Raw genomic sequence first — 15,577 nt, forward strand, 5'->3', positions numbered from 1 at the left:
CTCAAAGCCCCAGAAACAGCACTAATATTATAATTTTAAAAGGATTATAACAAAGCAGGTGCAATTATCTTTGTCATCATCATCATCATCATCATACATACAAACTGAGAGGCTACTCTCCAAAAGCACATTTTATAGCAAGGATAGAGAATCTATGGCCTCTATGGTTCAACACTGCAATTCCCAACAAGCCTCACCACTGACTATCTGGGTTGTGTGCTGGGAGCTGTAATTCAGCAGCATTTGGAGGACTACAGTTTCCTGATATCCCTATTTTTCAGGTTCTTATCCTTAGTTTCTTCCAGATACACATTTGTACAGATAAACTTCAAAAGCCTCAATCAACCACATTCTGCTATCCAAATATATAAATCAAGCAGCTTTGGATGCCCCAATTTTTCAGGAATTCACACAATTGCTGTTGAGATGACTTGTTATATTGACTTCATTTTCAGACTATGTGCCACCAACACTCCAACTCGCATGTGGGATACCATAGATGTCTTCAAAAAACTGCAGGGCAGTGACAATCTTCAAGAACACGTATACTAGCCAAATGTTTTTTTATGACATATAAACCAATATCTTCCATAATGAAAGACAACGAGCCATCAGAAATGCCATCTCTAATGGTGTTATAGTATATCTGGACACTAAGCTCTGCTACAGGCATTCAGTCACTTCAGTTGGGGAACATATACAGTACCTTCAGGCCAAAGGCATGCATCAGTTTACACTTGTATAGCCAATATCTTCATAATGTATTCAGAAAATGAAGTTGTGTTTGTGCTCCAGAATCATCATCTATACTCTATATGCCTTCAAAATACCGTAATTATTTGTACTTGTGGTCAGGTGATCTCAAATTTCATCAGGATCAACAGCTTTCTTCTCACTATCAACCTGAGCCTGATTAATCAATGCAACAAATTCATTTTCCGGATCCTGCTATGAAACTAAAAAGCAGACCTATAAATACATGTAGCAGTAAATCAGTGTCAGGACCAGGCCTGCCTCTGGTTCAGATTTAGTTTCATTTTCTGAGTCAGAGGAGGAATTAGAAATTTACCGTGCTGGAGTTGGAGAAACGAAACTCCAACATGACTCAGCAAAGTGGGAAGAATCCAGAACGCTGATTGGGTGAGATCTGGAGGGGGATTTGAATACGCCTATCAGTGCGCGCCAGAGATGCGCTGAAAAGCGCACGAAGGGGAAGGCAGCTCGATTGGCTGCAGGAGACTCCAAGCGCACCAAGGAACGGGATAAAAGGCAGCAGTGCACACAGCATGCTGCCGGAGACGACAAATCCTCTAGACCTGCAGATCCAGAAGAAGATTCCCTACCGACATCAGAAGCGGCATCTGTGACTGAAGAAGCAGCATCAGACTTGAATTCTGAGGAAGGGAACTTCGCACCCGCTGCATTTGAGGAACCAGTATCACCTGAGCCTGGCAGCCAGCGTCTTGCCTCCAGCTTTGAGAGCCTGCTTTGCTTTCAGCAGCACAATCAAGCTGAGGGTTTTTCATGCCGTTGCCCATCAGCAGTTTACCGCAGCCGCTCTTCACAAACCCCTGAGAATTTCGGGGGGTGTTGCTCGCCTTGCTCAAGATCTGAGTTCGTGGCACACATGGTGCTTCCAGTCGAGTCCAGACTAATTCCGAGTTCCAAGCCTTGCTCCAAGTCTCCTGCCCAGTGAATCCAGCCTAGTCCGGGGCTTCCAGCCAAGTCCACCTTATTCCCAAGTTCCAAGCCTTGTTCCAGGTCTCCTGTCCAGCGAATCCAGTCCAGTCGGGGTTTCCAGTCGAGTCAAGTCGAGTTCCGAGCCTTGCTTCAAGTCTCTTGCCCAGAGAATCCAGCCCAGTCCGGGGCTTCCAGCCCAGCCCAGTGCTAAGTTCCAAGTCAAGCTCCTACCTGTCTCCTCCAGAAATCCAGTCCAGTCCGGTGATTCCAGCTGAGTCCAGCCTTGTTCTGAGTTCGAGTTCTGTGCCCAAGATTCCATGTTCTTCAGTTTGCTGATCGTAGCCTTGCATCCAGATCCATTGAGCCAGCCATCCCATGTCATGTTGTTCCAGGTTTATTCGGGTTTGAGTTGTGCTGTCTCCAGTCCTAGTGTTCTGATTGGATCCAGTCTCACTCCCAGAGAATACCTAGTGCTCCCTTGCTACATTGTCTAGCCTTGATTACCCCAGTCTCCTTTTTCTAAGGACTTATTGATTGTAATTAGTTCTTAATAAAGAGTTTTACTGAGAACTGGTTTGGTGCATGGTCTGAACAGGACAATCAGTTTCCATTGGAAACAGGCTGACCACTACACACACCTATGTATTTCCAATTTCCATTCAGAACAGATTTATCAGTTTACATGTACAACTAAGGAACTTAAATTAGTTATTTTTCAAAATGCAATACACAGTGAAGTTAAAGAAGAGAACAGGTCCAGATTGATACTGGGAATAATCATGACAAACCAGAAGCTAAATAGGAGAACACCATATCATTTACAGTTTCCACCTAAAGCTATTCAAACATATAACCAGTGATTCATACTGTACATCTTTATCAGTGAACAGTATGCCTGCATTTGTTTATAGAAAGCCACCAAACAATAGCAGTTACTGATTACTAACAATAGGCTGTATCATCTCAATTAATATGATACAGCCTATTGTTGTTAACAAGAGAACCCACCACTGTGGTATAACCAGATGCAAATTTGAAATATAAATAAATAAATTCTGCTTTTCTATCTGTTCTGGCAATGTATGACAGGACCTAATAATATCCCGTAACGTCACCTAAAAGATGAAGGATTCATATGCTTGCTCATCTTCCAATGCCATCATCTGTTACAATGTCCAGATAAACTTTGGATTGCCTAATACTAATAATCGAAGCAACAGAATGATTGCACATCCACAAATTCACAGAATCTAAGAGCTGCAAGGTATGTCACACAACATCAAATTCAGTCCTCTGCTCAGTGCAGGATTTTTTCAAGTATTTCAGACAGTTGTCCAGTGAAGAGAAACATTTTAATAAATCAGTTTTCTCTTCTGCAGGCTAAACATGCCCAGTTTCTTTAACTGTTCTTCTCAGGACTTTGTTTTCAATCCTCACTATCTTAGTTGGCTTTCTCTAAACTCACTCCAGTTTATAAATGTCCTTTTTAGACTGCAGTGCCCAGAACTGGACACAGCATTCTAAGTAGGGTTTGACCAAGGCAGGCTAGAGTGGGACAACTGCCTCATGTGAACTGGACTCTAGGGTTCTGCTACACATCCTAATCTATTTACCTAACCATGGAGAATATGTCACATTTGAATTGAATCAGACAACATGCTAACTCAAATTAAGATGGGGCAACTCAGAAGTTTTTAGGCAATCCTTCAGTCCTTCCTGACCTGTTCAACACAATCTATATTGTCCTTGATGTACTTCACCACTGAATTTCAGCAGCAAACTACAGCTCTATCTCTGATTCAAACATTAAAACAAATATACCCTCTCCTATTTACAATACATTTCTTGACAGTTTTCCCAGAGGTCATCTGAACAATAGCTACCAGATCTGGATTGTAAAAATATGAACAACCATAATTTGACAGCAAAGATTTATTTTTCTATATCTCTTTGCTCTACCTAGTTGTCATCTATATTTTTGCAGCCCAGATTTGGCAGCCCTAACTGCATGAATTAAGGGCTCTAAACTGTATAAAGAACAATGCACCCACACTGTTCCTTCCCCTTTCTTTCTTTAAATTTCAAGCATTCAGCTGAGAGGTCTATAAAGGAGCTATACTTATATTTCACTGAATGCAAGAAGTGTTTTCTATGCAATCTACCTAGCAAAGATCTTGGATCATGCAGATCCAAGCCAATGTAAGCCAATGTAAGTTTACCTCTCCTTCAGAACTCCTAGCTGAACATGTAGAGGTCAGGAAGAGTGTGATGCCTGCTCCTTTAATATCCATTACTATTATTATTATTATAACACAAAGTGAACTTAAACTTATAGATATAGCTACAAGCAAGTATGCTGAAATACATAGCAGCATTAGTAATGATGATGATGGCAATAGTACAGGCAGTCCTCACTTACTAACAGCCTTGTTTAGTGACTGTTCGAAGTGACAATAGTGTAAAAAAAAAAAGCTTTGTGACCAGTCCTCAAGGTCACATTATAGCCATTTGTGTGCTTTGCATCTGCGTTGCACCAAACAGAATTAATAGACAAGGCGGAAGTAAAATCTTAAGTTGTGGTCACATGTTTTGTTTAATGACAGAACAGGAAATGGGGTTGTAAGCCTGCTGCAGTCACATGATTTTCCACTTATCAACAGAGTTGCCAGTCCCTATTGTGATCACTAAGCGAGGACTACCTGTTTTGGTATTTACTAACCTGAATCTCAGTATGAGGAAATAATAATAATAATAATAATAATAATAATAATAATAATATATTAAATTTATATGCTACCTTGCTCCCAGTAACTCTGCTTGGTTTACCAGTTGTTAGAAACATTTAAAAACAAGGAACAATGCAAACAACACAAAACAAAAACAACACAAAACAAAAGGAACAAAGGTGGCAGAGAAAACAAACCTGGATAGAAACAAGAAAAAGGAGAAAAGGGTAATCAATTATCCTTGCCAAAGGCCTGGGGGAAAAGCTATGTCTTCAGGAACTTTCAAAATACCAATTGCTCAGTGAAGATGGCAATATACTAAGGAAGAAAAGGGGCAACTACCCAACTTTAATTCTGTCTTAGTCTTCTCCTACAATATGTTTTCCATTAGGCAGTTGTGAAGAATAGGTTTGAGGTAACTGTAGTTTGAGGTTGACTGAGGCATAGTCAGGGTACATTTACCTTAAATGAGTTCAAATCTCCAAAGTCAAATGAACTGGGAATGTATCCTAGGATTTAGAAAGAATTTGCTGATGGTTTGGTCAAACCTCTATCCATTATCACTGAGAAATCCTGGAAAACAGATAATGTATCAGACACCCTATGGACAGCAAATATTGTCCCCACCTTCCAAAACAAACAAACAAAAAGCAGAAAAAGGAAGATTTGGAAATATATAGACCAAAAACTGCCCTTAATATCTGGGCAGAATCTGAAGCAGGTAATAAAGAAATTAGTCTGTACAGCAACATGGTGGTTACCAGAAATCATTTGTCAAGAACTAATCACTCCAGACCACACTTTATCTCATTTTTTATCAGCTAACTTCCTTAATAGATTGTGGGAATGCTGAGGACATAATATATTTTGATTTCAGTGAAGTATTTGATAAAAGTATCTCCAACATTCTGATTAGTAAGCTAGTTAAGTACAGGCTAATACAATGGCTATTTGGTGGAGCCACATCCAGCTTAAAATCAGACCAAAAGTGCTATCATTTTTCATTTCTTATTAAACTGGAAAGTGCTAAGTAGAGCGCCACAGATTGTTGTCCTTGGACAAGTACTATTTGATGTTTTTATTAATGACTTGTATAAGGAGTTGGAAAGCATGATTATTGATGACATAAACCTGGGTTTATGGGTTTATTAAGGCTGGGAAAAGTGTTTGACAGAGGTATTTTACAATTGCAGCTTTATTCTTTTGCAAAAGATAGCCCTAATTGTCTACATGTGCATACTTATGTACAGACAATATTTCTGCTGGAATTACCAACAAAGTGGCTGGGTGTGGGGTTTTCAGCATAAATATATACAGATACAGTATATATAAATATATGCATAAACTCAAAAACAATTATAAAATTTACTATATGATTAAAAAGAAAAAAACTTTAACTGAACAAAAAACTAGAACATTAAAAAGAGACAAATGCCAAAAACCAGAAATATGAAAAAAGTTTAAAAAGACAAAATTGGAAATGGAAAAAATCATTAAAAAATGCCAACTTTCAAAATTATATTTCCATCCACTGTATAATGTCAGGCTCTTAATTTTATAATTAATACAAATTGTTACCATTCAGTTTTGAAACAGTGAATTGAACCTAGACTATAAGGAATAATATCTACTCTTGCCTCTTATTCAGTATAATTCCAACTCAAAGTCTGAGAAATGACAATTGTCACTAAGCCAATTTTAGTGTCTGGTACATAAACATCCAGGAATATATAAGTGTCTTCTTCATAAAAGTCTAAACACAGTATATATCCAAAGTTCTATATAAATTCAAAAATTCTAAATGTTGAGGACTATAGTTTAACAGCACATTAACAACTTTGACCTCTAACTTCCTTCCAAGAACCTGGTTAACCATTGTAATGACATCTAACCAATAAGGAACCAGTAACAGACATGTCCACAGCATGTGCGGTAAGGTTCTTTCAAACTGTAACATCTCTAGCATAGAAAGAATAAAAACCAACCTTTTAAAAACATTCTTTGAAAGTCCAATATATACTGTAGGTATATTTTAAATCATATGAATCTAACATTCCTTACAACCTGAAGCCATTGATTGAGCAATATAGGTATTCCAATGCTATATTCCAAATTTCTTATATATTATTCAAATTTAGTTCTATAGAGTTTAAAAATGTATGATAGTCATAAATTGCAAATGTAGTCTCATTGACAGCTTTCTCCACTCAATACCTCTAGAGTTGCACAGCCTGCAAAGACATTGCGGCCAAACAATGAGCATATCATCTTTATTGCCAATTCAACCATTTTAGGTATGTTATATATTTTTGCAAATTTTCAGAAACATTAAAGGTATAATTAAATAATTAACTGATTAAAAGTAATGATTCCCATGTTCAGTTTCTGTTTTTAAGGCTGCATGTGCATATACAGTTGTGCGAAAAAGGAAGTACACCCTCTTTGAGTTCTATGGTTTTACGTATCAGGACATAATAAAAATCATCTGGTCCTTAGCAGGTCTTAAAATTAGGTAAATACAACCTCAAAGACAACGTGTTATTATTCATTTTACAAAAATAAAGCTTTTTCAGAGGCGCTTTTCTCAGAGGGAAGAGAAATGGGATGGACTGTGGAAATTTAGTTAGAACTAGACAACCTGTGACCTATTGGGTTGTTTCAGACATATTTCCTTACGAGATTCCTCAATGCCTTCAACATTCTAATGCAGCCTTCCTCAACCTTTTGATGCTGGTGGAACCCTTGAAACATTTTTCAGACCTTGGGGAACCCTTGCACATTCAGGCTCAAATATAGGCCACAAGTTACAAAACGATTATATTCGTTTTATGCGTAGGCCTGTATGTATGCATTAACACTGTTCTTAAACTAAAAATAAAGAATGAAACTTACCTCTTTAATGTGAAGTTGCCCAAATTTGAAATAATTCTTTAAATAAATTGTGATCTCTCAGGGAACCATGGGAGAAACTCACCCACAGCAGCACACACAATAAACCCTTGTTCAAACAAACCATGGATTAGTGCACTTATGGACTCAGCCACTGTAGTTTTATAATAATCTTGTGTGCCTGCAATCTGCACAAAAACTGAATATTCTACAATTATTATCCTGTTCTGAGCCATGCAGCTTGATACAATTAACAAATGGAATACGATTTCACACAAGAATGCATTACAAAGGTAGGATTATGGGATGGGTTGTCAAAAGGACACATTAATTCACAATAAGAACCACATGATTTGGAATCTAAATTCTTTTATTACAGTGTTACATTTCAAATAAAAAGCTGAAATAATATTAACAATAATCTGAATCCTATATACTGACAATGGGAATCTGATATGGTATGCAGATATTTTGAGATAAAAACAAGTTCAAGTCCAGCTACTTCAAGCTGTCTGTAGACCTGGCTGACAAGTTCAGCTGTAGCTAAAAGCTTTTAATGCTCTGTTTTGACACTCTTTTGATTAATGTTGTGACTTGGTCAAGACCTAGATAATTCTGCTGCATGCCTAACAATAATGTCATACACAAATTAAATAACAACTCTTGAAGCTAATTTGAAACTAAATTCCTTTGAACTCATCAGATTTATCTACAGATAAAGAAGCACCACACCAATCTGTATGCGTTAAACAACCATGCTGATCCAATTAAATTTAGATGCTTTTAAATGTAATTGATTTCATCCAACAATATACTTATTACAGACTAAATCTCACTGAATTTGTTACTGCTTACTTCTGAGTAACTGCCCATAGAGCAAGCCACTACTGAAATCACACTTACCTTTATTTAGCGTCCCTGAATTGACCCGAGATTTCTTCTATTGATTATATTGGAATACAAATTGATTTATCACTTTCTTTTACAGTACCTTTACTACTTCAGCATTCGGGGAGAAGGCGTGGCTTTCATCTCGTCGATTATTGGCTTGCGAATAAGAGACGTGAATTGGCCGCGTTGCATGTCGGGAGTAAATTTTGTAGCTTAGAGACCCCGGAAAATAAACAAGATTGCGTAGGCCTGGGTTGCAGTGCTTGTGTGATGACGGGAAATGTGTGTGGTGCCCGAAATCCGACTGTCGCTGGCTGCGACGAAGGCGATTATGATGAACAACTGCGTCGTATTCAGTCGCAACTCCGGCAGAGGTGAGGTCACTGCGCGATTTTTTTATCTATCTTGGAGAAAACATGGTAACTTCCAACCTAACGGTTTCTTCCTCTTTTCCCGTCCCCCCGTCCTCACTTGGTATAGTCGAGAATTGCCGGTAGCTTTGAAGGCGGGGCTTCCTTTTCGTACTGCTAAGCAGCGGCGCAGGTAGAATGTCTCAATGTCTGCGGCTTTGGAACGTGAGGTTGTGCGCCGATGGAATTTCTAACTGCACGGAGCTAAACAAATTACGTTTTCTAAGGAAGAATACCGCGTTTTGCCAAGGATTTTTTTTTAAAGATGAAGCGTCAGAGTTTGCCCGAGGTTCCCGCAAAATGCTTTTATTTTGAAAGATGTTGAAATTTGGAAGGGGCCGGGGTGGAGAGAGTTAAACCGATAAAAAGAAATACCTTCACCTGTGATTTGAAGTACTTCAACCCACCAGTTCATTCTATTATGTATAATTACTATAAAGGTGCAGTTAAACAAATTCATGTAGATTAGGCCTGTCTGGCCGTGATCGATAGGATTCCTGCTTGCTGGTTCTATATGGTTGGATTGAACGTTACTTCTGAAGTTTTGATTCAGATATTACAGTATGAACATCAGGGAACGATCTAATTTTCACACCCTAGGACTGCCCAATGGAATCTGTCTGTCTAGCTGGCAGCTGATTGAAGCAAATTTTACCTTCAAACCTAAATTACTGACTTCTTGAAAGATTATTACAATAATCACGTGTATGTATGTGTGTGTGTATGTATATATATATATATAGGTTAAAATATGCTGTGTTGTGTTACTCCTATAGAACTATTGAAATTTATAATTTAAGCTCTTTTCTGTTGATCCTCAGTAGATGTTTTAATACTAAATTGACATACTGAGGAAATACTAATGTTCTGCCAAGTGTCCAAGCAGTGATCAGGTGCCCAGACAATTGGTTCTTTTAGATCCAGAGACAATAAGCAGGCCGGTGGGTAAAGAGATTTTAAGCTTTATTATTAACTTAAGCAAACAGATTTAAACAGAAACATAGTTTAGGCAGATTAAACAGAAGCATAAACAGCATAACGTAAAGAAAGAAAAATCATAATTTACCAAGCAAGTTGATACCCAGTCTCCCATAGGCTCTCAGGAGCCCTAGTGAGGACAGTGGAGATACCCCAGGACAGCTCAGTCTTCACAGCACCCAGGTCCATCCAGAAGCTCCCCAACTCAAAAGGCAATCCTCAGGTTTTTATCAAAGTCTGGCCCTAAAACCTCGTGACCCTGTTTCCATGGTACAGAGGCTGCAGGCTCTAGTTCTCAGGGTCTAGAGCACCTGTTTAATCCAAGAGCCTGGGAAGCTATACAGATAAGCCAGTGCTTAACAAAAACAATCTTGGGGTTTTCTCTTCTCCTCCCCATTTCAAACAGAAATAAAAAACAAGCCAGCTAAACATTAGTGTAACTCAAAATAAACTCTAAGCTTCTTTGTGTGAAGGAGAAAAATCAAAATATGTCACTTAAGCTCCTCGAAATACAATGGTCTTCCATGTTGTCACTACAACTACCTAACAAGCTCTGGGGTGATTGCAGCCTTACTTCATCCCTTTTCTAAAATGATTGTACAAATGTGTTTCAACATGTTCTAAAAGTTGAAGTTTGCTTAATTTTTTAAAATGTACCAAAGCAATTATTATTTTTGTTCTTATGATGACATGTGCTAGTTAATCTAATTTAACTAATCTGAAATGTTATCAAATAAATATGAATGCTGATTTTCCAGTCTATAGAAATGCATTGTTTTGTACAAAAATTGCTAGGTTTTTTAAACTTTGATTTACCATTTAATGCAGATTGAACTGAATTATAAGGAAAAAAAATAAAGCCCAGAATAGGCAAAACATTCTAAAATAGAAGTATGCCAATATTTCCTTTCCATACTTTATTATGTTTGCACTGCTCCTGATTTGAATTCATTGTGGAAACAGTGTGAACTGGGTTTGCAAATCCCTGTTATAAGGCAGACAACACACTACTGTATGTAACTTTTTAAATTCAAGGTGGCGATCCATATCTGCTTATTTTCTGCAACATTGGAGTTGCAGATTTTATGCTGGCTTTATACATCATGCTTAGGCGTGATGTTTAAAGAACTGCCTTATGAATTGGGTCACACATGACATTCTGTAGGTGAGTTCACATTTTGCACTAAGAAAAAGATGTGCAACTGTCTGAGCCACCTTTGACCATTGAGTGGAATGTCAGGGCTATACTCCAAAAACTAGTTAAGTAGACAAAAACTAAATGTGATTGTATTTCACAGTCACATTTATTTAACCTTGAATATAGTAAACCTGGTTATTCTACAGTCATGCATTTAATTTTTTCCAGTCTAATATTAAAAGTTACAGTTGTATAATATGTTTTGGAAGTTTCTAGAAGCTGCACTGGCTGGAAAGTCTAAAGGTTTAAGGTGGAAACTTAAAAGTCTGTGCAGAAGGGAGGAGAGATGGAGATAAAAGACTGGCAAAGATGGATCTAGACGATGTTGGCTATTGAAGGTTTGTTTTCCAAGAGAGCCTGGGCAAGACTCTTGAAATGATTATGTTTGGATGTGGGTCTGAGGACCCACTGAAGAAAGAAGAGAACCACTGTGGGACAAATCTCCCCAACACATGTGGTTTTTGTGGAAAGCTGAAAAAGACAAGGGAGGCCACTTCTGCCATCCAGAGAAAGAGACTGACATCCAAGAGGGAGAAGTCCAGCCAAAACATAGGTGTAACACTACTTTTATGTAGCCAACACTCTAGCTTACACATGAAAGAAGGTAGACTTGACTGGGAGCAGGAAACTTTACTTTGCCAATAGAGAAAGAACTAGCTTTAGAAATGTCTGGATAGTTGCTTCTAATTCAAACTGCTGCTGATGGTTTTATTGATATTGTTATCCGTACCAGGAGAGCTATAGATAACAACAATAAAGAAAGTAAAATGTTATCTAGAATCAAAACTAAAGGCTTGTGTTGCTTTGCTGTATTCATAAAAAGAGAAGAAATTCACAAGCAGTATCTGATGTACTGTCTCCTAGATCAAAATCCATAAAGTTCCTTCTTTTTAAATCTTGTCATCTTATGGGAACTAGGAAATGTGCCTTTTCTGTGATTACTCCTCTCTAGAATGATCTCCCCCTCCCCCAATATATGACAAGCCCCAACTCTTCTTGCCTTTAGAAACCCCTTAAGACCTGGCTCTTCCCCCAGGTATTCAGGGCCAGTTGAGTGGAAGTACCCCCTGTGGTTGTTTTGTTGGGTGCTTGGTCACCATTTTACATTTTGTTTTGTATTTATATATTGTCTATTTGTTGTAGATGGTTTTGTTTTGTTTTTCTTTTTGATTTATTGTAATTTATGTTGTATGCCTCCCAGAGTCACACTGTCTTTGGGTGGCTTTATAAATCTTCAAATAAATCATAAATCATAAGGAAAGAAAAATAGAGACTTTGAACCATATATAGTACTGATTTAAATGCAGATCCACCAAGTCCAGAACAGCTGCTGGTTACTTCAGATGTAAAGATAAAGTGAAAAGAAATGATTAGATTTTAAGGAGTGATAATGTAAGAAGTTGTTGCTTTCCTAGTGTGAATAGGTGCTAGTGTCTAACAATCATATCTTAATAAAGGAGGATCCCAAGACACCTAATCCATGCAGAGCACTCTAGGATCTCTTTGGATCAGGTTGCATCCAGGCTTGGCTAATTGCCAGAGGATTTTAAGCAACTGTGGAGGAAGTAGTTGCAGCCATTAAAATAAATAGGGCAATTTATGCTGAGCAGGACAGATTAGGGGTCTGAGGAAACAGGCAGATTAACAGTTTGGGGGCGGAACACTCTCCATCTGCAATTTGAATTTAATCAAGTATATACTTTTGCCAGCTATATGATATGGTGGTTACAACTAATGTAGTTAACATACTTTGCTTACAGCTAAAGTGAAAATTTGGCTATACATGTCAGGCTGCTACAGGTCTCACAATTCATGGCAGTGTAATACTTGGTAAGGTAAGACAATACTGTAGAATGTAGGTCAAGGTTAGGCATATTTGCTGGCTAAAAGAAGCATGACCACAGTCTTTGTGTTTCCTTATTTTATAGTCCCAACTTCCAAACATTAGCATTAGGCAATGTTTCTGTTATTTTCTGTTTGGCCACCTAGGCTTGGCTTTAGTGGTTGTCCACTTCTAAGGAGACCAACTTTGTTGAGTGGGGACTCAGTTTCATCAGAGTACTGTTACAACAATGTCATTCCCCTCCATGGCTATTGAGCATAGTTTGTTTCTATATACTGCACAAGATCATCTTCTCTGCCTTAGTCCTCTAGTATAGTGGCTTTGGAGTCTCATTGTCACAAGCAACATTCTTTGGAGGGTTTGTTCAGTAGATGGAGAGATGATTGGGTGTAACTGATGAGTCATACCATCTCATGTGAGAGAGCTAACAATTTACCTGAAATGTTGTACTTCTTCGTGATCAGATAGTGCCATACATGTTTGAGGAGGTGACTTCTGGGTGGATGTTGGCATTTTGATTTGAATCTTGAGGATTGTTGTATCTTTGTTGCTCAGATGGCATTGTATCTGTTTTTTTCACAATTACCATGTCACCTGTATTAGGCTGCAGGAATGAATTGAGTGGTGTGGTCCAATGATTCTGATTAGTGGGCAATGTGGTGCCCAAGATAGAGGTTTTCTTTATTTTGGGGATAGCCCTGATCACAGAGATATATTTCACTACATGATGGTTGTTGTGTGGTTGGGAGTGGGAAGTTCAGCTGTTTTCTAGCACCCTTGTTTTGTAGGCATGCATGTTATGGGTCTTCTTTGGTTACTACCACTTTAGTCAATATGTCATGCAACTCCCACATCTTGGAGAGATCACAATCTGCTACCTTTGGAAAGTTCTTTAATCTCTGCATGAGAGGAATCTCTAGCAGTTTCGATGCACTCTATCAAGTCTGTCCCAGTCTGAGTCCAGTGCTCTCTCTGGATCATTTCCAAAGGTTGCCTTGATTGTTTCTGATGGATTTGTGTCCCAGCCATTTCATCAAAAGACTGAGTTGGATGCCAGGGGGTGGGTTTAATATCTTTAACTGCAGTGTAGAAGCTGCCCCTCCCAAGTTCTGTGGGAGATCACAAAATTCCTTAAGTCCCAAAGTTGCAAGTTCTCTCCTAGCTAAAACGTACCTAAATAAGCTAATGTTTTCCTGATGTATATCTGGAATCTTCCTACAAGACAGTCTCAAAAATTATATCATCAGACTAAGATGCTGTGAACAACCTCCATCTAAGGATGAAATACAAAAGGACTGATTAAAGATAGGACAAATATGTGGAATGGCAGAAGACTGCTTTTTTTACAGTCCACTGTAGAGAAAGTGGCCCATCCAGTGGAAAGTCCATCAAACAGCATCAAAGAAAATATGGGTGAAGCAAATTAAAAACAATCTGAAAAATCTAATGTGAAACAAAGTGCCCTCAACTGGAAAACATGGAAAACCATTATCAGACATTTCCTCTGTCCAGTGATACCCATTGCAATGTACTGTCTCCAAGATCAGCCTGGCCCAGACACTTGCTGAATGAAGAAGAAGTTAACTGGCAAAATCAGGTGTGCTTGTACAATTTCTGTTTGAATTGAGACCTTTATCAAGATCTGTGAGATGCTGTTTGGAAGGCACTATTCCCAAGGCATGTTTATTGCCAAACATATTTTGTCAGTCCATCTGAGCCTTTGTATAATGTTTGAGAAGTACTTTTTTTTTTAATTGTATGGCATAGCAGTTCGGTGTTCATGCTGCTTTTTCTTTCTGGGAAATCCTTGTGAGGTCCAGCAGCCAGATGTGTAGACTATTTAGCTGTGACAAGTCACATTGCCCGGGGTGCACTACGAGGAGGCTAGTCTACTGGGTGGGCTTCTCATCAAGGACGTCAGCATCATCTGTGGTTATAGAATTATACTGTGATAAGACATACCCTGTGGGAAGGGTTTCCTTCGGCCAGCTTCTCAGGAAGAAGCTCATGTTCTGGTTTTATAGTGTACCTGACTGCTTCAGTTCTTAATGTGACTTGGACAGCCTCCCTCTCTTTAGTGTAGCTAGTTTGCTTTTGTTTTAGCTGCCTTTAATTTCATATGAGCTTTGGCCTCAGCTGCCCTTAATTCTTTCTGTTGCTTCTGATTCTAGACATGTTGGTTCCAACTCTATTTCCCTTTTAGCAAATTTAGCATGTTTTTGAACAGCAGCTGCCTCTACCTCAACTAGGTCATTGACAACAAGTGCAGGGTTATTCAAGCTTGATAACTTTACCCAGGGTTTCTCTCATTTCCTTGAACCTGTGGCCTTTTCTAGTTCTAGTGTTTCCCTGGCCTTGGAAATCAGTGTAGTCTGTCTTTGGGTTTAGTTGCTGCAGTGCTTTTGAGAGACTGGGTTTTTGTAACTCATTCTTTACCTGTGGGAGCCATTGTCTGGGGTACCTGTTCATTCTGGCCATTAGGGGGCATCTAGGTTGCTATTCAGTCTGGCTGCAATGCTTCCTAATAGCAAGTAGAGCCTTGAAAAGGCTATCATAGTTCGAGTGCAGTATCATGTTCTAGTCCTTTTTATGCTTTAATGACTTATCAAAGGATTTTTTTTATTGTGCTGACACCTTCTTAAAGCCAGACACTGCAATTTTAGAGAGTAGAAATACTATTGATTTCTTTCTGAAAATGTTAAGGATCTCTTAGAAGGAATCATTTTGGAACTTCGATATTGCCTCCCTTTACATCAAGAGTGGGCATCCTGTGGCCTTGCAGCTAATGCTGGATTCCAGTTCCATCAACCACAGCCAATATGGACAGTGTTCAAAGATGATGGGAATCGTAGCGCTACAACATCTGCAAGGACCCAGTTTTTCCAACCTTACTTTTACAAACATGCTGCATAAAGATGATTGCAAAGGATAGTAAAACACTACTGTTATCAATAAAATGATT

The 15,577-nt window shown here is 38.6% G+C and overlaps 1 protein-coding gene across 1 annotated transcript in view; it reads left to right on the forward strand.

The window, feature by feature from the left end:
• The first annotated feature begins 8,401 nt into the window (after positions 1-8,401).
• KIZ (kizuna centrosomal protein) overlaps positions 8,402-15,577 on the forward strand; it is a 71,061-nt gene continuing 63,885 nt past the window's right edge. The window contains exon 1 of the mRNA XM_063298699.1: positions 8,402-8,560. Within this exon, the coding sequence (XP_063154769.1) occupies positions 8,457-8,560 (104 nt within the window). The 5' untranslated portion in view covers positions 8,402-8,456. The remainder of the gene's footprint in view (positions 8,561-15,577) is intronic.

Source organism: Candoia aspera, chromosome 3 (genome assembly GCF_035149785.1).
Source record: "Candoia aspera isolate rCanAsp1 chromosome 3, rCanAsp1.hap2, whole genome shotgun sequence".
Taxonomy (NCBI): domain Eukaryota; kingdom Metazoa; phylum Chordata; class Lepidosauria; order Squamata; family Boidae; genus Candoia; species Candoia aspera.